The 25,623-nt window shown below is 43.2% G+C and overlaps 2 protein-coding genes across 3 annotated transcripts in view; one reads left to right on the forward strand and one right to left on the reverse strand.

Moving 5' to 3' along the window:
- Positions 1 to 25,623, reverse strand: part of gdap2 (ganglioside induced differentiation associated protein 2) — a 205,870-nt gene that overhangs the window by 75,991 nt on the left and 104,256 nt on the right. The gene's annotated exons all lie outside the window — the stretch shown is intronic.
- Positions 1 to 25,623, forward strand: part of man1a2 (mannosidase, alpha, class 1A, member 2) — a 98,831-nt gene that overhangs the window by 31,574 nt on the left and 41,634 nt on the right. For both annotated transcript variants that reach the window (XM_079357586.1, XM_079357587.1), the window contains exons 4-5: positions 8,980 to 9,076; positions 25,366 to 25,484. In XM_079357586.1, the coding sequence (XP_079213712.1) occupies positions 8,980 to 9,076; positions 25,366 to 25,484 (216 nt within the window). The remainder of the gene's footprint in view (positions 1 to 8,979; positions 9,077 to 25,365; positions 25,485 to 25,623) is intronic.

Below are 25,623 nucleotides of genomic sequence, written 5' to 3' on the forward strand. Positions count from 1 at the left end.
TTAGTCTTTTATGTTTTCAAAATGAACTCTGAGGATGTTTATCTGACTTTCTGTGAATCATTCTTAGGCTATATCATTGTTTTATTATCCGTCCAACTCTGTAAGAAATAAACAAGTAGCAACCTGCATGTAGGGGATCATAGATCAAGCTGTGGTTTCCCTCTTAAGAGCAGAGGAGCAGGCAGGGTAGAACATCTTTTATATCCACTATACCTCTGATGTCTGACATTTCAGAGTTTACTCGACGGAGGGCTGGACTTTAGAGAGGGTTCCTGCAAGTCCTCAGTGTTCTATGTGTAGCATGTTGGACAGATGCAGTTAGCATGAACACGTCTCATTGTGTGAAATTATGGTGTCATGACATGAGGAAGGTATGTTTGCAAAAGGCCAGTCATGATTGGTTGATGTTTTCACCTGAATTTAGCAGACAGAAGTATTAAACGAGGGACATTAAAGAGGCCTAAATAAATTCAAAGCAATTCGTTCAGGCTCATTTAGTGACCTTTAGTGTTTTATCTTCCTCAGCTGAAGTAAGTAGCATCTCCAACATTGATCCTAGTTTGAGCAGCTTTCTGCTGCTGGAGCTTATTAGAAACATGCAGAGGCTTTTTAGCTCGGGTACAATCACTTCTATCTGAAGCAGTTCCACTGCCCGCTTCCATCATCTGTTGGTTTGACGTTTGGCTGGCAAACCGAGTGGCGTCTAAAACGGCTGTGTAGTAGTAATGGGTAGTCTAATGTCCCTGCTCTGCTACAGTAGAGGTCCCTAGTTACCACAGTTTCATCATTATCGCCACAACATCAACTTTGAGTCAGTCAATAAAAACATGGGATTGATGTTTTGTTGTTGGTTAATGTAACACTCTGCGGACGTCTGCTTCCACCAACCACTGATATGACTGAAGTGTTGTGAACGAAATTTTAATAAACTTTTAATATTACTCATTTCTGTTTTATGACATAAACACTGTATTTAAATGTGAACCAAAGACGACCTTGTACCTTCGACCCCCCCCTCTGTTAGTTTGTATCTGCAGAAGTGGTGACAAGATAATGAGTAATGGATAGTGAATGTGTGTTACAGGCAACTGCAAATAACAGACAATTAAAGTTATCTCTCCTGCTTTGATTAGAGTCACTGCATGATCAATTGGTGTCATTATCAAGTGTACTAATAAATAACTTCCAAAATGTTTGTGCCTCACTGCTGTCGCCTGTGGTTCTCTGCTGATTGCAGATTTGCAGCGTGCACTAGAGATTGTTTGGGTGATACTCAGCACTCTTTTGCAGGAGGCGTGTCATTTGAAAAACCTTCTCTGTTTTTGCACCTTATATTTAGTAAAACATAAGACTGGCCAATAATTCAGCATATTAAGTACGAGGAAAACCCTTCAAATCTGCAGTGTGGGAGTGCTTTGAATATCAAGACGTGTTAATAAAAAGGCAAATCTCCAATTTGCAGAACCTGTCAGTGGTTGCCAGTGTTTCAGAATCCTCCAGTTTGCCTTCCATCCATGTTAAAAGTTTCTGATTTACACATGGAGATCAAACTAACAATGTCTCATCTTTCAATGAGGCTTTTGTGTGAGATATTTCTATAGTCCAGTCTAAATAGACAGTTTTTTTTTCTTTTTTTACTTAAAGGTCTCATATTATGCTAAATCCACTTCACCATGTTTCTCGAATACATACGTCTTCAGTCTACAAACCCCCCATTGATAAGGAAAGTCCATCCTCTCAGTCTTTAGGCTGCTCCACTTTAAGAAAATGTGTACTCAAACAGGCCATTTAGAGATTTTTCCTTCATGACATCACAAAGGGCAGTAGCCCCTCCCCCAGGTGGGTGACACTCCCACAGCTAGGTGTTTGTTCTGCCCTCTGAGTCTGCCTTCTCACCGTAAACAATAGGACATGGAGCCAGAAAGCAGCGAGTACACCCGAGCCCTTCCAGAGAGGGGGCGTGGTCAGACACAGCTCATTTACATATTTAAAGCTACAGACACAGAAACAGCCTGTTCTGAGCAGGGCTGGAATAGAGGGGTTTATAGACATGATCAAATACAGGATCAGAGTGGATTTACAACAACACACTTCACACAAATGTTGAAGAGGAGCTCTGACACTGATTTAAACTTAAAGAAAAGAGGATAATATGAGACCTCTAAGAATACTTGTTATCTTTTGTAGTTAGTCGCATCTGTATTTATTTTCAGTTTTGCCCATTAAGAGTTATCTTATTCCCAGTATTTGTAAATATACTTCCAATGCAGCGTGCTTAGACAAAATTAAAGTGAACAGAGGTGATAGCTTAAAAAAGCTTTTTCCATTTTTAGGTAGAAGCCCAGATCTTAGTCACTGAATCGTACCCGTGATCTCCATGAAACCAGTACACAATGAGTAACCTGCCCGTGGCTGTGCTTCAATGAATACTTCTAATGACTCATCTTCTACCTTTTTAAGCTGGTTGATATCATATTTGTTTTAATCTGTCCAAGCTAATAAGGATCTTGGACAGGGATTAGATGGATCACGTGTACCTTTTTTAATTGTGTGAGCTCAGATCAACAGTACAGAAGGATCAGTTTGTATTGAATCAGTAAACACTGTTACTACTTTGAGTTGGAGAATATCAATTGAATGCTTTGTTAAAAACTACCTGGACAGATTTGAGGTTTTTGCTGTTAACAAAACGATTAAAAAACATTCTTGATACAGATCACTGATAGAATCAAGCAGCAGATATGGACTTACTTATAAAACTGACGGATAAAGATGAATGGATGCATAATCAAATGAGTGAAACATCTCCTGTATTTTAGCCAATATCTTTGAACTTGTGGCGTTGGTTTAAAATCTATTGAGGCTCTTTCACTGCATCGGCTTCAGTGGGAATTTATTGCCACCCTCTATCTGAGTGCATTGAAAGTATTTACAGCAAGGAGCAATTCAGATGTGTCGTTCCCTCATGCATCTTCTGAGAGGCCTTCGGTTACTCCAGATAGGAAGCCTCCATCGGCGAGTTGGAAGGAGATGAGAAAGTGGAGGGCGGGCAGGCGGACAGACGGGCGCTTTAAATCAGTCAAACTGACTCTGGAGGTCACCCGGAGCAGCACATAACTTTAACTCAGCTCTCCAGCTCCCCAAACCTCCCAAAGCTTGTCACTGTTTGACTCTTCTGTGGGAGCTAAGCTGATTTTAAATTTTCTCTCAAACAATGGCGAATGGAATAGCCTTGCTGTTAGCGCTGGCTGGAAGGGAATTTACTGTATGAATATTTCTCTGCCCTGCGGTTCTCTGTCCGTACTTTTTAATTACTTGTACATGTGTGTATGCAACATCAGGGATATGGGTGCATGAATAATGACTGTTGGTCCTCTGGGAAGAGATTACTGAAGGCACATGTGCTTCTATTCAATAGGGAGCAGGCGATTGGCTGCCATTGTGAAGGTCACAGCTCCTAATAGATTGTGCCGTCTTATTGAAAATCAAGAAGGGAAGGAAAAGTTCCACGTCTCAGAGAGTTAGCAGATTTTAAGTTTTGTAAAGGCAGTTTTAGTGGAGGTGTAGGATCTCAAAAATGACCTCTCACTGACAAAAGTAGAATAGGCAATCTATCAGTCCGGCTTCTTAATGTTGAGTATTCTCCCAAATCCTTTAGAAACCAGCGTCTGAAAAGATGACACATTGAAGATTTCTGGTAACTTCTGGACACTCTTGAAATGGTCACAAACAGAGTTCGAGATCTTCTAAGAAAACTGAATTTACAAGTTAAAACAGAAATGTATTTGCTTCCCCAAAAACCCCCCAGTGTAGAACTATTTATTGTTCCATTTAAACTCATTACTAAAGCATCAATGTTATGTTATGTCTGCATTTACATAGATAACAAAATGATTTGCATTTTGACTGAAATGTGTCTCTTTTAATTAATGGATTTTGAAAAATCCAAACCCATCTATTCAAACAAGTATTGATCTGAATTAATTTCATGCAGTTGACCATGGAACGATTTCAGCAAAGTAATAAATATATATGAGCCATCTCACACCTGTGTGTTACCAAACCTGTGTGGCTGACTTTAAATCAGTGTGCACTTCATTTGGAGATTTTTCAACCACTGAAATGGAAATTAAGTCTTGGGTTTGGCGACCAAATAAATTCATCAACTGAGATACTCTGCTGCCAGGCTCATCAAAGGCAGCACCGTTTTGTTGGCTTCAATTTTCACTCTCAAGCTCGCCAGTCAATAAGAAAAGGGAGGGGAAGAGTGGTTTTTAATCTCCCTCAGACTCTGACCTTAATAACACAGCGCCTCTCCTGGGCTGCCAGTTAGTTCCAAAGCCCGCTCGAGCATATAATGTGGCATGATTAATACATTTATAGCAACAATGCAGAGACTCGTCCACATGGAAATAATAAGCAGATCACCAGAGAGTGAGATAATGGACATCCATAAAGACGGTCCTCCAGGCCCAGATTAAGAAAGGACATCGTCTATTCAATACTTTCCTCAAGCAAAGATGCCACATATGATGGTGAGTGTATTCATTGTTCATGACTGATGGACCAAAGTCTGGTTCATTTGATCAGTGTGAACACTAATGTACCGTACTTGTGCTAAGCCAGAGTCCACACAGAAGAGGTGGTCTAAGGCCTGGTTCATGAGAGATGTTAACCTCACTGTGCTCAAACCAGGAAGTGGACCGTTAAATGATGTCATCCTGAACAGCTCCTATCGCTTCGAAACCCCCCCCGTCATTTCTCCTATTCTTTGAGGTGCACAGAATACGAGGAAGAAGGAAAAGGTTCTTCTTTGGTGTCTCAGAAATAACAAAACCCTTCAAAGTTGGCAGGAAGGAGTCAGTCCACGAGTTGTCGCCACGTTTGCTTCTTGAACTCTAACGTGCAAACGCCTTGAAAATTCACACAGGACTGCACCAAGTCAGGCTGCTGCAGTAAAAATGCTAAACTCCAAATTTCCCACGTGCTGAATGATGAATGGAAGACTCTCTATCCCAGTAGAGAGATTGGTCAAATACATTACATAATTTGATTTTTTTTTATGAGTCCAGGTTGCAGCATCTGATTCCTGATTTTGACCTAAAAACACGCAACTTGTTGATAATAAGCTTTACAGGAATAACAGTGTGCATTGTAAAGTGTATATTTGTGGAGAAGATTACAGTAACTCTCAGCCTTACCGAGCAGCTGCCACAGAGAAGAATATGAATCATAAAAAAAGGAACAGACTGCGTTTGTCTGCCTCTGTTACTTTGGAGAGTTGTCAGGGTTGAACAGGCTCTCTTCATCCTACACCACAAGCTGCTGCCTGTTGTCACGCTCGGCTGTCCCAGATGTAATAATTCACAGTCGGTACTAACTGACAGGAGAACTAACCACCACGACTCACCGCCAATCACAGCCGAGTGTCACGGAGAAGGCAGTTGGCTCGAACGAGGACATGAAGGATTCACGATGGGAGCCTTTTAAATGAATTAATGGACATGCTTTCTATGCAGATAGCCTTCCTGCACTGACTTTGATTGGATTTTGGGGGGTTTGAATTCAGTTTAGTTCAAGGAACAGCTTGAAAACTCGACGCAGGGATGGTTACACAGTCTCAATGGATTACCTCAGTATTTTCCAAACAACTGTTCTGGAGCAGGTTGGCAGCTACTAAAGGGAAAACACAGGGATCCGAGCTGTGCTTTTTGTACTGCGTATTCAGCAGGTCCAGGTACTCCACGAGAAATGACTCCTTCTGTCAAGCATGCTGGCTTCATTCTTTTGACTGAGAGGAGGCCTAATTGATTTATTTATTCTGAATTTGTAACGTAAGACAAAGGTGAACATTAAAAAACAGGAAAAAAAAGACGGACACAATAAATAATAACTACAAACAGTGAAAAGTTTTATTCAGGAATAAAATAGAAATACATTTGGATAATAAGCTATTATAAGTTACATGTCCGCAAAGGAGTGGGAAGAAGTCAAACTTGTTGAATCCCACTTCTGTCCACAAAGACTTGACGGCTCAACGTTCCCATTACGAGTGAAATGGCAGCACTTACATTTATGGCCTGGACTCGAAGTGCCGAACATAATGATGCAACTTTTAACAGGATTTCACAACATGCAGACAGTGAGCTGTAAAATCATGAAGCAGTCAATTAGCTTGAGCATGGCTGTGGTGTGATCCTCCGGACGAGCTGCTGACACTGCATGGAGCCGTTTGATTCGTTTTCTTTACTGATGTCACCTCATTCGACTTATCCAGGGTCACATTTTAGTGCTCTCTGTTGGATAATCTTGTTAATATGGTCAATAAACGTCCCATACTTTCCCTTCTTTCCTTGTAGCGCCCAAGTTGCCGTGCTGGCGTGAGGTAGCTGTCAGAATCGATCACTGAATTTTGTCGCTTAATGTCCAATTAGTATTCCAAGGTCCTTTTTAAATAAGCACTTTGTCAACATTGTCAAGCAGCCTGCACGGTTGCGCTTGTCCTTGCTGTATGGGCCGATCAGAATTTGATGAAGCATCCAATCAACACAGATCGCAGGGAGTCGGCCAACACTTAAGTGTCCATGTCACGGTGTGTATTAATTTGATTTATAAGCTGGAGCGTGTGCACGGAGTGCGTCATGGAAAGCCATGAGGCCAAGAACACAATGAAGCTGCTGGCCCTCGTCTTTATTAGCTTGGCTAGCGGCCGGCTCCAAGCCGAGAGAGAGGGAGAGATGAACGAGGATCTGGATGCTCATGGTGGCATAAAGAGGCCAGCAGGAAAACAAGGGGGCTGATGGGTAACTGTCACCAAGCTGCTTGATTATATTTCATACATTATTCAAGACTTATGCACAATCTACTATCCTTAACAAAGCTTTTTAGAAAATAGTTAACAATAAATAATGATTAGAAAAACATGTAGCCTTTTTTGTTGTTGTTGTAATGTTTGCACTTAATGTCTCTGTAGGGTTCATTGTTCCCTCTGGGGTGGTTAAACACCAAACCTCACAATTTTTCATGAGAAAAAATAAAACGCCGTATGATGCAACCTGTCAGAGCTGAGAACAAACTTTTCTTTAAAAAAAAACAAAAAAAAGTATGACTCAGCGATATATTTAGTTGGATATATTTGATATCTGTTCTTGTTGCATCGTCTTATTAAACATGGCTATAAACTCTAAGTTAAATAGCTGTTGGTAATTAAATGTCTGATGGAAACTGTCTGTGCAATAAGGCATGTTGGTAAATGAGTGCGAGCGTCAGGTGTCTTTCTAAGATGTCTCATTTAGTGCATCCCTGAAAATAATACAATTAACCATAATGAGAAATCGAGCATGCAGCAGCCATGCAGGGCATTAGTGCTAACTAAGTACTCATCATTATTGTCATGATGAAGGTCATCAGAGAAATGATGTGACAAGCTGACAGGCATGTTCAGAAGTGATGGCAGATAGAGCGATAGGCAAAGTGCCAGGTAGACGGAGAACGCGGGGAGAGAAACCCAACAGATGTCCACAGAAGCAGACAGTGAGTGACACGACCACAGAGACAGGAAATGTTCTTTTCTGAGGCTGTCGATGCCACTCGAGTGTCGGCTGTGGGGGAGGAGAAGAGGTTTGAAGTTAAAGGAAGAAAAAAAGAAGCAGCAGCAGCAGTGCTTCAGTGAAAGCTGGCACTTTTTTTTCTCTTTCCCTTCCTTGGCCGTGTCATCGACTCTGTTTGCCCTGAAGCACCTCTTCTCAGCATCAGCCTCCATGTCAGGGCTCGTCTCACAATCTCTTGCTCTTTTAATCCTCGCCCCGCCCCTTCCTTGAGCCCGGATCTCTTGCAGCCTCCTTCAAAGGTCACATGGAGAATAAAATCAGATTTTGTTCCATCTGTTAAGACAAACCGCTACTGATGCAAGAAGTAATAACGCACTGAAGGGAAATGGAAACAGGGTGCTTTGAAACGCATCTTAAAGCACCCATGTGTGAAATGTCTTCATAATCGAACCAACGTTTTTATGTTGTCTTTGTTAAACTTTCCTCTGTGTGTGTGTGTGTGTGTGTGTGTGTGTGTGTGTGTGTGTGTGTGTGTGTGTGTGTGTGTGTGTGTGTGTGTGTGTGTGTGTGTGTGTGTGTGTGTGTGTGTGTGTGTGTGTGTGTGTGTGTGTGTGTGTGTGTGTGTGTGTGTGTGTGTGTGTGTGTGTGTGTGTGTGTGTGTGTGTGTGTGTGTGTGTGTGTGTGTGTGTGTGTGTGACCTGCTGTTCAGCGTACACAACAGGCTCGTGCTTTCAGGTCACACTGGGGTCAAAACAGTGAACTTTCATCATCTTCAGGATTAAAGTGTTTGGGGTCACGCCCTCCCTTCAGCCATGAAAAACCACCAGTCATTCAGTGTGTGTGTGTTTGTGACTAAGCCTACTTTCAGGGACACTTTCAGACCAAGGTCTACTTAATGGGGACAAATGGTCCAAGAGGGGACAAGAGTCATGACTCAGATATTTGGGTCAGTGGTAAAGGTTAGGTTTAGCTGACTCTGTGTGTTAGATGTCTCTCCTCTGTTTCTCCCCAAATAACTCAAAGTGTGTCATAGTGTTACTTTACCTGTGATGGGCAACACGAGTTCTTTATTGGTAGAATATGTACTTAGTGTGTGTGTGATTTGGTCGTAGGTTTTTCTTGGGAACTCTTCAGAACAAATTGAAGAAACATCTTAATGAACTGATAAAGGAGGCCACTGACTCGTCCTTTCAACCTCCTAAAAATCCAGTCATTTGTGTTTGTGACCTTCATGGCGATTTGTACCACAGCTTAAAATAAACCCAAACAACAGCGGTGCAGAAAAGATGCATGCCAGCAGATGGTTCTAATCTTCCTCTTTTTTTACAGGACATCACAGCTGATGTCACTTTGCGTTGCCAAATCAGTGGAGGTTTTTTTTATTTTTTCAGAAGTTCTAACAAGCTGTTTTGGTGTCATTATCCTTCAGATGATGAAGCATGCGTGGGACAGCTACAGACAGTACGGCTGGGGTCACAACGAGCTGAAGCCCCTCGCCAAGAAAGGACATTCCACAAACATCTTTGGTAAGCCAGACACACGCACACAAACACACACACACACACACTCCTCTCTCCCTCGGCCGTCTGTGCCCATTGGTAGGACGCTCACATAGTTGTAAATCACACATTGATGCATGCATGAGTACACACACCCTGAGCGACACACACACACACACACACACAGACACACACACACACACACACACACTGTCTTGCCTCTTGTGGACAAGGTCATGAGATCTTTCCTGCAGCAGGATGTGTATCACTTTAAGAGACGTGTTTTTGTGCACAAGCTCAACATCACAGATGATATGAAAAATAAAAGCTTTTATCTGTTTTATAACTACGAGCTGTCAAGTCAAACTTCAAGCCTGCTTTGGTTTGGAGGCACCCAATGATAATGTTTTGCTTCTGTGTGTAAATGATTAAAGAAACCATGATATATTCTTATTACACTAATATGGCCCCCTTAATGACTCCACAGTACATGCAACAGTAGTAAATGTTGTATTGTGCAGCAGGAGTGTTTGTGAGGTCTCTATCAGGGGCCGTTTAGAAGTGAAAGTCTGTTTGTAGCGGTTGAAACGTTGCCATTGGCAGCGCTACTTTTCCCACCGGGAGGTTAATCCAATGACCCGCTCATCATCTGTTTTCTGTGCTTTGAAGGCTGTTTTTTTAAAAATATATCCACCTCTGCAGCTGCCACCATAACACAGCTCACACAATTTGGATTGTAGTTTTTGCTGAGGCAGAATTTTCACACTTTTTTTTTTTCCTCTTCTTCTTTAAAGTCATCCAAGAGCAGTACAGGTGTTACTAACTTTGAGATGAGTCGCCAGTTGAGCTCAAAATCATTTAGTCTTCAAAACAGTGTACTTGCTACTTCGTTCTATACCAGCTATATGAACAGTAATATTAACTTTTAGCTAGCTGTTGGCTCTCGCCTCATTTAGAGAAATTGAAAATCTAATTTAGATCCAGCTCAAGTGTAAACTTTGAAAGGATTTTTGTAATGAGGAAAAACACACCTGTATGTTTGTGCATCCAAAGTAAAACACTGATTTTACTTGCTTTTAACTACATATAAGTCACATGCATGACACCAGCCTCTGCAGTGTTTTGGAGCGCTGGTTGTTCACGTCCTCAGAAATTGCCGCAACACGTCCCTACTTTCTGAGAAGACCTCAAGAGCCAAAGACAGAATCCAGATTACAAGAAGACGGGGCAATGGTAGACACTGTTAGACACCCCGAAGCTAACTTTAGATGGTATTGTGTTTCTCGTTGTGAAATAGGGCTGACCATGTTGATTGGTCTCCTCAAACATATTTGTATCAAGAATAGAAAAGCACAGTTTGGTTTGACTGCAGAGCATCACTACAGCAGGTTGTCAGTCTCTATTCTCTCCTCTGTGGGATTATCACATCATCCCGGATCAGCTGAGTCAGTACCTTGCTCCCTCTGCCTCTCACTACCTTCTCAACATCCTTCAGTGTACGAGACGCCCTTATTTTGAAGAGAGAGAAGAATATCGAGGGATTTATTCCTCGAGCGCGTGATGCTACCTGATTTCAAAAACCTGTAAGGATTTTTGAGCTCCTGTTGTTTGAGCTGAGCCATAAGTCAATAAAATCCCTTGGAATTTGCGCTTTCCAGAAGAGTCTCTGATCTCTTGTAGCGCGACGGAGCTGTGTTTGGATGAATGCATTAAAAAGTTGTTTACACATCTATGAGCTTGTGCACCAAGGTGCTGAAATGCAAAGTCCTTGGAAGGTTCTCAGGCTGTTCAACCAATCCACACAAAAGTTTTCAACAGCGAGTGCCAGCGAGCTCAGGGAGGAGAAGACAGGAGGAAATAATGCTTGATGTGACATCTGCTAAATTGGCTTTGCAAGCCTCCTGTGATCCCTTTGGGTGCCTGTATGTATAAACTGGACCGTCATTAATCCCACTCACCAGCTCAGGAACGCTAGCATGTTTTCCCACTCCTCTGCTGGTCTCGTCAGGCGAGGGCATGCCTCCTCTGTGGTCACAGTGGAGAAAGAAGGTGTCCAAATATTCAGAGATCTACTGCCTATAGTCCCCGCTCTGTAGAGATAATGTTAATGAACACTTTCTCCTGGTGAGTAATAGCTGGATAGAATGACTGTGAGTGATGATTCCCATCGTATGCGGAGGCTGCTCATCTCTGCCTCTGCTCATTATAGAGAGAACTGTTTCAGCTTGTATATTAAAACATGTCATTATTATGCACATCAATTTGACATTTTTAATGAACAATATCGCTTGAATAATAATAATTGGTGATAGTGATGCCTGAAATCCCATGTCGGTGTTTGCCGAGTATGAATTGAAGCGTGTGAAAATGTTGCTTTGTGCTTGTTTATCGGAGTCTTTATGAGTTGCCAGTTTGGCTATTGTGTTGCCTGTTTTTGTGTGTTTGTGCCTTTAGGTTCCTGGATGAGTGTGTTGTGTGTGTGTGCACGGTGTGAGGATGCATGCTTATGAGGCCTTTTGTGTCAAATTGGAACGCTCCGTCTGGCAAATTGGCCGGCGGTCTCGGTGTTATTTTATGAGCTGCTGCTAAATGGAGTATACATGCTGTGTGTGTGTGTGTGTGTGTGTGTGTGTGTGTGTGTGTGTGTGTGTGTGTGTGTGTGTGTGTGTGTGTGTGTGTGTGTGTGTGTGTGTGTGTGTGTGTGTGTGTGTGTGTGTGTGTGTGTGTGTGTGTGTGTGTGTGTGTGTGTGTGTGTGTGTGTGTGTGTGTGTGTGTGTGTGTGTGTGTGTGTGTGTGTGTGTGTGTGTGTGTGTGTGTGTGTGTGTGTGTGTGTGTGTGTGTGTGTGTGTGTGTGTGTGTGTGTGTGTGTGTGTGTGTGTCCTGCCTCCTTGTAATGCTGGAGTCGGGGTGTCTTCAGGTTATAAGTCACAGGATGGTCAGTAATACGACAGCCTGGCTAAAATCAACACACCCCACCGTCTGCACACTACACACTTCTCAAATTGATGAGACTCATGCTGCCCTCTTACAGAGTTTGGAGGCATTGATTATGTGTGTGCGTGGCTCTGTGTGTAGGTGTGTGTGTGTGTGTTTACACGGCTGTGTGTTTTGGAAAGAGAGAATAGAAGGAATATATTGGAGATGCAGCAGTTTCCGTCTCCTGTGTTCTTGTAACAATTAGGAGCATGGGCAGCTTATACCTTAGGGAAACACACACACACACACACACACACACACACACACACACACGCTCAGAGTGTGGCTGATGGGCTGGAATCAGCGTCCGTCAATTTACCGTCCTGTGAATGGTGAATTTATAATCAGTGAAATGACTGTGTCCTTTAAGGAGGTCTACATGTTTGAGGTCATTGTTACTGTCACACAAAATGATCTGCCCAGATCTCATAACGTCAGGGTGCCTCACATGTTACCATCTTTTTAAATTCTCTATTGATCTGGCAGCAGCTTCATAGTTTTGGGGGGGGGAGCAGAAGTGTAACACGAGCGTGGGACTGAGCTCTCGTGCCTGCTGTTAAATCTCCTGTGTGCGAGGCAGTCATGCATCCAGCCGATGATATCAGCATATCACTGACTATCAGTATCGACTCATGTTATCACAGATGTGTGCTGAAATTATTCGATAGTTTTATTTAGATAGAATTTAATTTGAGTTTCATTGTATTGCACTAGCAGGGATAAATGTGTATCTATCTCTACAGATTGAACATAAATCTAAGGAAGATATCGGCTGATATATCCTCACCGGCCGGTCGGGCCCAAAGATATCATCAATGACTTCTCACTGTAAAGATGAGCTGCCCGCGTTAAACTCATTTTAAGTTGACTTCTGAAAGGTGATTTCTCTATGCAGACCATGTTTGCACGTTTGTGTTCTGCATGTTGTTTCAGAGACAACGAGTAAAGGCATGTGCTCCACGCCTTCCAGCGCAGCTTTAATCTGCCCAGAGAAGAAGAGAGGGCAGAACTGGAACAAGCACCGGGCTCAGATAACCTCGAGTTCACAGCCCGAGCGTGTTTTTTTTTTTTTTTTTTTTCCTGTTTTCTTCTCCTCTGAGTGGAGCTGATTTTCCAGCACAGATACAAACACGACCTTTGTCTGGAGAGTAAGCAGTTCAAGCAAGGATAAAACACGGCCCTGTAACGGAAACACAGTTTAAGCTGGGATAAGAAAAAAGTACAGTTAAAGCTATGGTACAAAAAGCCAGCAAACTACCTTTAAGTCACACACTTGCTCACTAACACAAACACACACACACACACACACACACACACACACACACACACACACACACACAGTCACTGAAGCACTCAGGAAAACCTCCGGCCCTTTAATCAGAGGAGGAACAGCATGTCGGCACACACAGCCAAAACACTTCTTTAGAAATATACACCTTCAACGTTTAGAGTGAGGCTGCCGACGTGTATACACACACACACACACACACACACACTCAGTAATAATACCCATGAGTAAGTGTTAGAGGAACATCAGCCTCCATTGATTCATCCTGACAGTGTTTGATCTGCGTTGAGGCCGTCGGCCAATCAGCATCCACTCTTCACCAGCAGCTGAGCTGGTCAATGCGCTGCAATCTTTAAACACTCTTCTTATTTATTTTTTTTCTGACTTGAAAACACTCTCAGGAGACTCTGGTCACTTTACATTGATCCGGACTTCAGTGTGAGTGTTATCTCTCCTCCAGTCTTTCTCCAGCTCTCTTCATTTGTGGTTGGAGGTTAGAAATTCAAGGCTCTGCCTACTTCAAGGATATAATGTTTTATTTTTTTATTCACATTATGAGTGTCTTATTTTAAAAAGCCTCAGAGTCATTAAAAGAGGATCTCTATTTTAATCATTGTTAAACACTCTCTGAAGGACTTCACATTGTAATTTCAAAATGGGGTCAAGAGTCACTTTGAGTCCATGTTGGCTTTAGTTAAGTAGAATGTGTGACATTCCTCCAACACTAAATAACATACTGCAATTACAACCTTCACAAGTCAAAATAGTTTGAATCAAAAGATCGACGCTTCAGTCGTGGAAACAGAAACTAAGATTTTCTCCTCAGTAGAAAATAAGCCTGTGGTTGTAGAAAGACGTGATGTTCTGAGAAAGTAATATTTTTCCGCCAACAACAGAGCATCTGGCGTGTCGTCTGTTTTCCGAGTTGCATCTCTCTGCAGATTTGATTCGTGGTTTGACCTTACCGGAGTCATTTCAGTGGATTTAATCTTGTCGACACGCGAGGGAATCCACCGCTGAGTCGACCTGGTGACTGTTTCTGCTTTATTGGCTTCCCTCGAACGCTCGCCTGATGCCTGATGATTTTCATCTGAAATTGCGAGTGGAGAATCACTCAGTCGTCAGCCACATGGCTCTCTCCCACAGCTCGTCTGACACTGTCACAGTGAGTGATATCACACGCCGCCTCAGGCTCCAGCTCTGTTGGGTGGGAGGAGATGGTGATGATGATGATGATGCAAACCCGGGATGAAACGTGGACACCTGGCCACTCTGTCAGCCCGACACTGGAGTATTGCTTCATCCTTGATTAGATTTCTTTGTGTCCATACGGACGATCTCTCTCAGCTTGTTCTGAGGATCAAGTGACACACGCATGTAAGTTCAAACTTGTTAAACTACCTTAAAAACTTTTTGCACATGCCAAGCGTCATGCTCTTCCCAGAATAAACCCACAGAAGCAGATCAGATACAGCTTTGATTTCTAGCTTTTCTAATAACCACACAGAGGACAGATGTCTTCTGCTGAACTAATGGGTTTTTTTAGTTCAGTCTTCCATTCCATCTCTGCAGGGTTCAGGTGGATGCTGCGATAACCATGAAGTCCGCCATGCTCACAGCTACACTTCCTCTCTCACATGTAGGTCATGTCTGCACAGGATTCTCTCCCAGGCATTGCGTCCTGGAATAGGACTGCATAGCAGCGCCATGGCAATGCATCCATCGGTGACTACCGATGAAGCAGAAATAATGTATTTGTGTGTTGCTATGCGACGCTGGCAATCCAAAATTCAAGGTCCAAACCTAGTGTCATAAATATGAGACCTCACAGTGCAACCTAATGCATCTTGAGGCAGTCAGTGCACACATACTGAACCTCAGTGGAAAGGTGCTGGATTGAAATCAATACAGTCTCAACACCTAATGCATAGCCTAGGCTGGTGGGCTTTTGCAAGGATGGTATTTTAGAAAAATGTTGTCTTCTGTTCACTGGAGATAAACCACATTTATTCACACCTTTGTTATTTCTATTAACATTCCATCAATACATTCATACCAAGTCACATCTCTTTGATATCTGTGTCCTAAGTGGGTTATTTTTTCTGTTTGTGCGTGTTTGGTTTGTGACCCCCGTCCCATTGAGGCTCTGCTAAGTGCCTGTTAAAGTATTCATCAGGTCTAAGTATTTGCTCACTCATCTGGAGGAAAGTGAATACACAAAACGGACGAGGCTGAGTGAGGATGACTTGTGTGGAAGGAGTCGATGTTTGTGTTGAAGAAAGTACAGAAACAGAGGGGGTTGATTTTAAAAGGATGAGCCGCAAACCTGCAGTGCAATGAAAAGCTAAGATGTGCCAATTGTCTCCAGCTCAAGTGTACTAGTGGGTTATGAAATAAGCAGCTCGCTCTGCTCGCTCCCCGTCGGGACGGATTGATGGCAGGGAAAGACCTGCAGACGTTAAACCTAAAGCACTTCCTCAGTGATTATCTTAACCTTTATGGATGCAACAAACTGTCAGCTGGATGCAACTAACAGGAAGGCTTTATTTACTAATGTTAATAGGTGAGATCGGACACAGTAGAATCCTCCTTCTAGATGTCTCAGGAATCATTGAACATGTCGTTTTCTGTTTTATTGAAGTGAATCGGTGGAAAGTGCACGGCTCGTGTCGGATGCGACTCTTACGGGTAGTTCCAGTTGTCTTGGATATGTGAACACCTCTGGATATTTTACAAGACAAACTGATCGGCCTTTGTTTTCCGCCACCGAATCGTCCAACAAGGTTCAAGTGACTCATTTTCTTTCTTTGCTAGGTTTAACACCAGCTCAGGAATGTTTCTTAATCTCTTAAATATTTATGCAGTAGGCTCATAGTCACAAATCTCCCAGAGGCCCCTTGATTAAAATACCCTGTTATACTATTGTTTTTTTATTTTAAACTGTTGGCAAACCTGAGTTTAACCTCTCGTATTTATGAGCGATACAAAACGAAGCATTCTGCATCAGCAGCTAATAGTGCTAAGCTGAAACAGACCAGGGATCAAGTTATTCTTTCCGCCGTGTAGGCTCGGATGTCTTCGTGACCACGGCGGCAGGAGACGGGGGAGAGGGGGTTTAAGAGGTTTCACTGATGATCACTCTGAAACGACAGCCTCAGGGCCAGAAGCTGCTGAGAGGAGGAGAGAGGAGCGATCAGGCCTTGGTAAAGGGAGGAAGACAAACAGAAATACAGTCAATCAGGTGGCTGTGGTTGTTCACTAATGCTGCTATTAGATTCACCTCCTGGCAAACCTTGTCCTCCTTCTGTTGTTCAAACGAGCCCAACAATTGAATGAAAGTTAATAAAGTAGATCTCCCAGTGTATATTGAATTGAACCGTCTACATAGATCAGATGTTTTGCTCTTCAGCAGCAAACTGAGATAACTAACAGTTCAGCAGCTAATGGCAGATATAGTCAGGATTCTTTTCTTTGATATTGAGATCAGGATCATGAAACATGGTGGCTCATTGATTTGCAAACATCTGTGTCACATGCATTTATTTAATGTTACCCCCCCCCCTCCATAAGTGCATAATATGGACAGAAATGAAATCTGCATTCGGCACTATTCTGAACTTTGCAGACAAACTTTGTTTGGCACATTTTCTACTAAAGAAAAGAAACTGCAGAGAATAGAATTCCGATAACAACAAGACGTCAAATTTCCCTCAGAACTCCTCGACTTTGCGCCCCCCCATCCCCTTCTTTCCTTTCAGATTAAACTTTCAGCAGGGCTGCCCATGCCAAATTGGACAGCAGGAAACAGGAGGATTTGCCTGCTGCTGAGTCCAGCAGGAATGTGCATAAGCCCCGCAGACGGAGAAGAGAAAAGAGTCTGTTTCATGCAAAAACACACTACCTCCTACCTTCAGAGCCACAGCCAGGGGAGCAGATAACAAAGGCTGGAGTAAAAAGTAGAAACTCTGCCACTGTTTGGAATTATTACCCATAATGCCCCTCTTCACGATTTCTTTAATGCTGGTATAATTAACCAGTTACCGACTAATTCTGTCATTTGTCATATGCCACATATCTTTAAGTACCTTTTTATTTTTGAACTTTGAGTGGATGGTTTAAATACATTCTTTGTCAGTGTGAGAAGAAAAGAGAACAAAAGAAACTTTTCCTTTGTGATTGAAGGTCCAAACCACTCTGTGAGGGCCGTCAACGCTAAAACAAACATCCACAACGGAGGTTTGAGAAGATTCAAGCCTGAACACAGAAATCAGTCAGTTATCAGAGAAAGGAAAAAAGCACACTGTGACAAGAGAAGGGACGAGAAGATAGAAATGATGGAGTAGAATCAGCATGTAGAGGAGGGACACTCGAGGAGTTTTAATACACATCTATACGATTGTAACATTTGGTAAGCTGTGTTGATCGATATAAGTTCATCAGACCTCCCTCAATCGTAGCCTCTTTGACTTCTTCACCAACGTTCAGCGCTCTCCCACACGTCTTTGATCAAGTTCTGCTTACACCTACTTCAACATCTTGTTCTAGATATTTCAGTCCGAGCAGACCCAGAACATGTAAGAGAATGCAAATTGGACATTTCAAAGTCTAGACTGCAGTAACAGCGCGTACAGAAGGAAACAAGAAGGCAATTACTTCCCCAGTTAGCAGCTCAAAGCCCACGTTTTCTCTGTTACAGCTGAGCAGCTGGATCATTTCCATGACCCTTTATGCTTCTCTTTTTATCCTAAAAATACTGTTGATTTCTTTTCTGCTTTACCATGAAGCAGTTAATGACTTGTAGTTTTTGTGCTACTGTACCTCGTTAAAAACAAACCCACATGCAGTGAACTTCAGTTTTAGAGTTAGCACCGAGGAAGATTAAGGTGAAGGTGTCATATTACAGCTGTCTTGTGTTTTATGCAAATGAATCCTACTGACTTTACTTTCATGACATGTTAAACACCGTTACATGCCCTCATTCCAACAGACATCTTCACTGCGTCCTGATTGATGCGTCTGGTTTGTGTGGTGGGGAGGGCAAAGAGCTGCAGGGCTCAGGTGGTTTTGGCGAGGGGGGGGGGGGGGGGGGGGGGGGGGCACAGGGTCGGATCGGGGTCTGGACTGTTTTTCTGTTGTGAATTGATCGACGGCACGTTTTTAATGGAAACAACATTACTGTTAATGTTGAGACCTGTCGGTAAATGTCCAATGTTTCATAAGATTGACACAACAAGGTCCACAGATCACATTTAATCCTTTAAAGCAACAACAGCTGCTGATTTCTAGCTTGTTGTCAGGTTGGTTGACGTTCACAGTTCTCGGGTTGTCATCTTTTCAGGATCACATTTCTTGGATATTCTTTTCTAACTCAGCCAAGAGTGCAGCGGGTCTCCTCAGGAATATTGAGCACAAAGTGCAATGATGACCTCTAGAGAGCCTCTGTTTGAGCCAGGCCATTCCACAAATCACTAAATATCCCAGAACATTGTAACTGTGAGTTCAGCACAGAATGGCTGTATTACCTGAGTAGATGCACTGTATCCATCACTGTTGAAATGGTGTATGGGTACTAGAGGGATTTCTACAGCTCATACTGCCTGTGGAGTTGTGCTGTGTGGTTCATTCTAATCCTTGCTTGGCCTGAAGCACTGGCATTATGTCGGACATATTGTATATAATGTAGGTCTACTGAGTGTGGCATTCAAGTTCAGAGCTCAGTACAGTATGCCTTTCATGCTTTAACCCTCCATTATACATAAAGTATATTCTTTGCACAGAGCTTTAACACAAGCGAAGAAACTGAAGATGTTCAGAGCAGAGACTGACGTGAAACGACCTTAATCAGTGTAAAAATGGATGCAGACGGACCATTGGCAGCAGATCAGGAGGCGGCCACTCGAGCTCGGGTTTAGTGGAGGAGCTCGTGTAGCGCAGAAGGCCCGGTCTGACCAGAGACCCTCTGAGGCAGAAAACAGAACACAGCAGATGTTTCAGCCGGCTGCCAAAGAAGTTGGTAACCAGTTGTTCACTGCCGGCCAGACTGGGCTGAATTGGCCCCGGGTTTGTTTTGTTTATCGCCGCTGGGCTCATTACAAAATGGGCTGAAAGGCCACGGTGGACCTGGAGCAGCAGCGGAGGAGGAGGAGGAGGAGACTAAGCTGGCGCCTGCTGCGCCATCTTTACAAAACTGTGTAGCAGACAGCGACACGAGTTAAGTGCTTTTTAATCCGTCAAGAACTAACAAGAGCCGGGGCGAAACGCAAAGAACTAACACGGACATCTTCCATTTTCTAGAGAATTCACTGAGTGCAGGTGAAGAGGTTGAACACACTTTGTTCTTTCTTGCTCTTATCTTCGGGTATATCTTTGTTTGTATTCATATCAAATGTCTTCCCCTCTAAATGAATTGAGTTTTTACAACAAACAACTTTAATCTGCTGGATTTATCCACGCGTGCACACAGACACACAAACTTTTATGAATAAATGTTATAAAGGTCGTCCCGCCCAGGTATGGTCCATGTGTGGGAAACACAGTAATAAAACAAGCCTCTCTCTGCAGGGTCTCATGAGCTTACAGTTCAGAGAATGTCTGCAGAAAGAAGAGGCACAAAGCTGTGAAGGGTTGTGTCGAGGACAGCAGCAGCTCAACCGTAAACACTCCGCCAGATGAGGAGTGTAGTCTTTGAAACGCTGCAGTCATCAAGTGATGATCATACCTGGTTGCCATGGCAAAAAAAAAAAGTCATGTATAGAATATTGGCAATTTTTTTTGGTTTTTAAATTTGACGGTACAAAATTCAGCATTCTTAATCGCCAACGATTGTTCATCCAATCAACAGAGGCCATTTTGTTTAAAAACATGTTGGATGGAAAAGCACTCGGGCGTTGAAGGTTCCCTTTTGACAGACGTGAACACACACAGCTGATATCTCCATCATCTACTATCCTTCCCGGAGCTGACAGTTGACTCGGGGAAAGAGAGAGAGGAGACGTCACGTTTCTCTGCCTCGTGTGGATTCAAAGCGTACGGCTCTGAAACTCTGTCATCGTGTGAAACTGAGACAGGGAGGCCGACAGTCTGAATGAGACGGTGAAGTATAGAAGAAGAGGAGGAGGTACCAGTGTGAAAGATGAAGAAAAGATGTGCAGGTGATAGAGCTCAGCGTGCATGGTGCAGACGTGCAGCTATGTTAAGACCAGAGTCCAAATGAGGGAAGGCTGTTATACTTTTCACCTCAGTGTGTCAGAAGCCGTGTTGATAATTCCCTAAATTTAAACCTCATTCTGACTAATTTGTCTCAGATAAGCTGCACCTGGCAACCCTTAAACCCTCTTTCAGGTGCCAGATCATTTGATGCACTTGGCGTTGTATGAAAGGATGAAGGGAGGCTGCTGCAAACAGACCGTGTAGTGTGGACTAGAATTAGGAAAAGTAAAAGGTAGAACTGATTCAGAAAAGAAAAGAGGGGGAGGTGATTCAGCGGGGGCAAGAAACGCTCAGCAAAACTCATTTTGTGACAGAAATGCACCAAGTGAAGGGGAGACGGCGTGGTCGTGCATCAGCGTTTGAATGTGGCGTTGAAAGATGTAAAGATGAAGAAAAAGAAAACACAGTGCGACAGTGATGAATGAGAAGAAACAGATGGTTAGGCTGCTGGAGGAGGAAAAGATGGAGGGTGTGATGGAGCAGAAAGATGGAGTAGTGTATGAGACTGCATGAGAGCGATCACAAGGTCACATGGAAACATGAAAGAAGGCAGAACTTTTTCTAGGTTTGGGAAAACATTCCCAAAGTAACGGACGGAGAAAAAAAGAAGGAAGCTGCATGTTGAACTCCTCGTTTCAGCTTTGAAGTTTTTTTTTTTAGCTGAAATGGGCGATGGGAGGGATAAACGAGGTGAACAGGTGCCAGAGGAAAAGAAAAGAGAATATTAAAAGTAGGTTGAACCACAAACATTAATTGATTAAATTGAAATGCCTTCTTCGTCCCTGAGGCCACAGTCCTCTTCAGAGGCGGAAGAAATCACCTTGGTACTTTATTCCCTGTCGTCTTTGTTTTTCCTCCAGTTCTGCTCTGTCTACACTAAGGTTTCCTTTTTTTTCTTATTTTCCAAATGATTTGATTCACTTTCTTCCTCATTAATGTATAACAGATTTATTAATGCACTTATATGCCTGATGTTTCTATTATACCAAACAAGAAGCAGCCCAAACGTTTGCAGGCTCTGGTTTTAAAGAAGGTCAGATGTGTAACCTGCCTGATTTGTGCACATTCAGTAACAGTGTCTGAAAGGGATGCTGGTCAGTGAAGTGTCAGTCAAGTTCTGACACATCACTGTCGTCCTGCACAGACGCATTACCTGGACATCTTCCACATATTCTCCCAGCAACCACAGGTCGTTGTACCTCATCAACACTGAAGGAAAATTACTCACAAGTTGATGAGGTATAATTTAAATGCTGAAATGTTGTGTGGAGAACCTGACTGGTCTGAAGTAGAACAGCAGAAGAACAGGCACATCCTTGAGCACACAAACAGGAATGCTAGCTGTCGGACACGCTGAAAAATAGATGTGCTAATTACACAACACCATTGTCACACTCGCGTTGTATTCATGGCACGGAGAGTTATAACTCACTGCGGGGTTATCAGTTCTGTGAACACAAAGGAATCATCACACAAAAACCTTGACGTCAAATGAGCCTTCTTTATCTCGGCCTCAGTGGCGTGGCATCGCTCTGAAGGCCTACAGCGGACCTGTAGGTGATGAAAGTGACAGAAGGGAGGGGGAGGGGGGGGTCCTCTCCACCAACAGTCAGGCCAATCTGTCAAGATCGGGCAGGCGGCCAGGGCGTCTCGCTATCAGCCTCTCGGCCCGAGTGCAGTGTATTTTTAGAGTGATTTAGAGCTTCTTGTCTATAAGGATAATAACGCTGCGGCGCTCTCCTTTTGAACGCACGCTCAGATAAGAAGGGACAGCGGGGAGGAATTCCAACAGTGCTCAGTGTAGCTGTTCAGAGAGGAAGGCTTTAAGAGCAGTGCCACTTCCTTTGAAGACGGAAGAAGCAGGTTGCATTACAGCATCTTCAGATATCTGATGAGCTCTTCGACACCTCGCTGCATCGTATCACATATTTCTGAAGAGATTTGCTTTTTGTCGAGGCGATTCAGTGGTCAGAGTGTAGTTATTTTCCTTTCTTTAAGGCGGCTGTGGCTCAGCGTAGTAGAGTTGGCTCCATATTTTACTGATACATCGAAAATAACTACAATCATGACAAAACTGAGACTTAAAGAAATCCCTCGGAAAACTCCCACCACAAACAGATCCCATCAGGTCAGCGGGCAGCTCATTCAGTTAGCTCACTCTGCAGGGTCTAAGAGGACACTGGAACAAAGACACCACGGCATCGCACGATGGCTGACATAATAAAAACGATTATATATGTGGGGAAAAAAAGGGGGTTCGATCCCTAGCTCCTGCAGCTCCATGTCCGGTGTGTCCTTGGGTGAGACACTTAACCCCATGTTGCTCCTGCTGCTTTGTCTGCAGTGTGTGAATGTGTGTAAGTGGGATTAGCTTCACTCTACCATCAGTGTGTGACTCCTGTCTAAATATTTCTTGGGTTAAACCATTTTCAATAAGATCATGTTCTGTCCCTTATTTCATCCCAGTAAAGAAAGGTTGAAGACGTTTTTGTCTGTTCCATGTGAATCAGCTTATTTCACATTTATAAGGTGTGCACATTTGTCTAATGATAACATGAGCATGTTATTGGACGCTGACTGTCTGTTGGTGCTGCTCGACGACCAGTTTGAAAATTGCAGCATTGCTAGGTATTCTCCCAAATGACTGATCTCGTTCCAGCACAGCTCTTAGTTAGTCATGCTCACGATGGGCAGCAGTGACCCTGATGTGGACAGGAAAAACCCCCCTGCAGTCCTGAATGACCGAGGACAGAAGAAAAGCCCACAGAGTGACTTCTTCACCGCAGCTTCATGAAGTGATTCACACTATCCACAGCTAAAGGACAGAACAAACAATGTGGATTTAATAAACCGCACAGGCTAAAGGACAAGAAGTGATCTGTTAAATGCACACTGTTTCCTGTTTATGAAATCTCCTGCCCACCGGGGACTCGACACCAAAAAGCACAGCACTGCTGGCTTTGCATTATGAGCTGATAACGGCCCCAAAGCTGGAGTTAGAGAGGAGCTGACTTCAGCTCTGGTTATATTTCAACGATAAGCGGTATGAAGAGTGACATTACAGCGGTTAGTAAACCAACAACTCTGCATGAGTTTCAACTTTAGAGGCAGTAAGAAACATTTGATGTCTCTGCTGCATGACGGTTCCATCAATGACTTTATTTGTGGGGGTTTATGTGTCTGTTTATAGTTGATAATGAGACAGCAGTCAATATTCTGTATTATATGTAATGGACCTATCCATGGACTCTGCTAGATTTCAGGCCAAAGATATGATGATGAACTATTGAGAAGATGATGAATTTCTACATATATCTGTCGGTGTCTGCTGCTAGCTGGCACATTTTAAATGTTAATGTCCCGCACTGATATCCAAACCACAACTCTCAAGTATGTTGAATTCTTGATAAGTCCAATTATCTTTTCATGAGGATGTGAGATCTTTGATATTTTACCTCGGTGCTAATTAGCTTGATTTCCTACCAAGCAAAAAAAAAAAACCTGACCCGGTTGTGTCAGTTTCAGACTCAGCCGTCAGTCTTTGCACGTTCATATTGATTCTGCGATGGCGTTGTATTAATCTCTGAATTCACCTCGCGTTACGGCGTGGTGGAAGCACCATCCCAATCGCCCACTGGCTCCGCCGATACGTCTTACATCTGTTAAACATCTGGACAGAGAAGGACGAGAAGGTTTTGGTGGTGCGTGATTAGAGAAAGCACTCTGCAGTGTTTAAAGTCTCATCGATCATGCAATAGTGCATTGATGCGTTATGTTGAGTATCATTCATATGATAACAGTCAGTACAGTACAAAGTTTGACTTCTTTAATTGGAAGCTCGATACTCCTGTGTATATTTCTCCCCGGGGTGAGTGAGGATGGAGATATTGATTTCAGATTGTTCAGAAAAACAAAACTTCGGTGTAACGTGAGGGACGAAGACAGTAAGAGGTCGATTTGAAGGGCTCAATCCCATCGCTGTGATTGGTTGCTGGTCGTCTCTCATTTGGAAGGTTAGGGGTTCGATCCCCAGCTCCTGAGGCCACGTGTGTGTCCTTGGACAGAAAGCTTGAGTTGCTCCTGCTGCCACACCGGCGACGTATGACTGTGTACCAATGGGATTAAACACTTCAGACATCAGTGTGTGAGTGTGGAGGTGTGACCTGCGGTGTGGAAGTGCTTTGAGTAGTCAGAAGACTAGAAAATAAACGTTCTTTTACTACGACTTCCTCCAAAGCCACGATTTGTACTTGACATATTTCCTCTTCATATGTTATTTTCTCCTGACGCCAGCCTACAGGGGGGACAGTGAGCGTGTTGGATGGGCTGTGTGGCCGAGAGAAGGATTGATTTCCTGCTGTGTGAAACCTGATGAGGCATCAGAGCCTTTCTTTCTCCACCCTGCGATGTCACTGCAGAAGAAGCTGAAAGAACGGTTTCATGTGACAGCGGCCCGACACTGGCCAGAGGATTACACGCAGGGATAGTTTGCCTCAAAAATGACTGTGAACCCTGACCTAAATGTTTCTGTTACACTTCTCACAAGAACAAAGTAATGGGAACATTTTCTTCTGTCGTCTGCATGTTCCCCCTCAGTGTCTCAAGGACACTCGGCTAATTTCTAATATCGTTTATTACAATCAATTCAAGTAATGTCCCCTTTTTCTGAGCTAATGTCTTACCTCTCCTTCGCAAATTAAGCCTGTTGTGTTTTCTGATTAGTTTTCTCCACAATATTCCCAGAGGTGCTGTTTTTTTTTTTTTTTAATGAAGCAAGTGAGTTGAGTGCATGACTGGAGCAATTCAATTTGCTTATTTGTTGTGATGATTTGTCTCTGTGCAGGAAATTCCCAACTAGGAGCGAGCATCGTGGACGCCTTAGACACCCTCTACATCATGGGTCTGCACGATGAGTTCAAGGACGGCCAGGAGTGGATCGAACAGAATCTGGACTTTGGTGTGGTATGTAGAAGATTGTATTCTTACGATGTCCAGCCTACAGCTCAAGTTACTCGGGTTGCATTTAGTAAGGTAGTAACTTGACCAAAATCAAGTTTTGTTTTTTTTAAAGTGTCTTTCTAATAATCAGATCGGATTGGAT

This window comes from Symphodus melops, assembly GCF_947650265.1.
Source record: "Symphodus melops genome assembly, chromosome: 12".
NCBI lineage: Eukaryota > Metazoa > Chordata > Actinopteri > Labriformes > Labridae > Symphodus > Symphodus melops.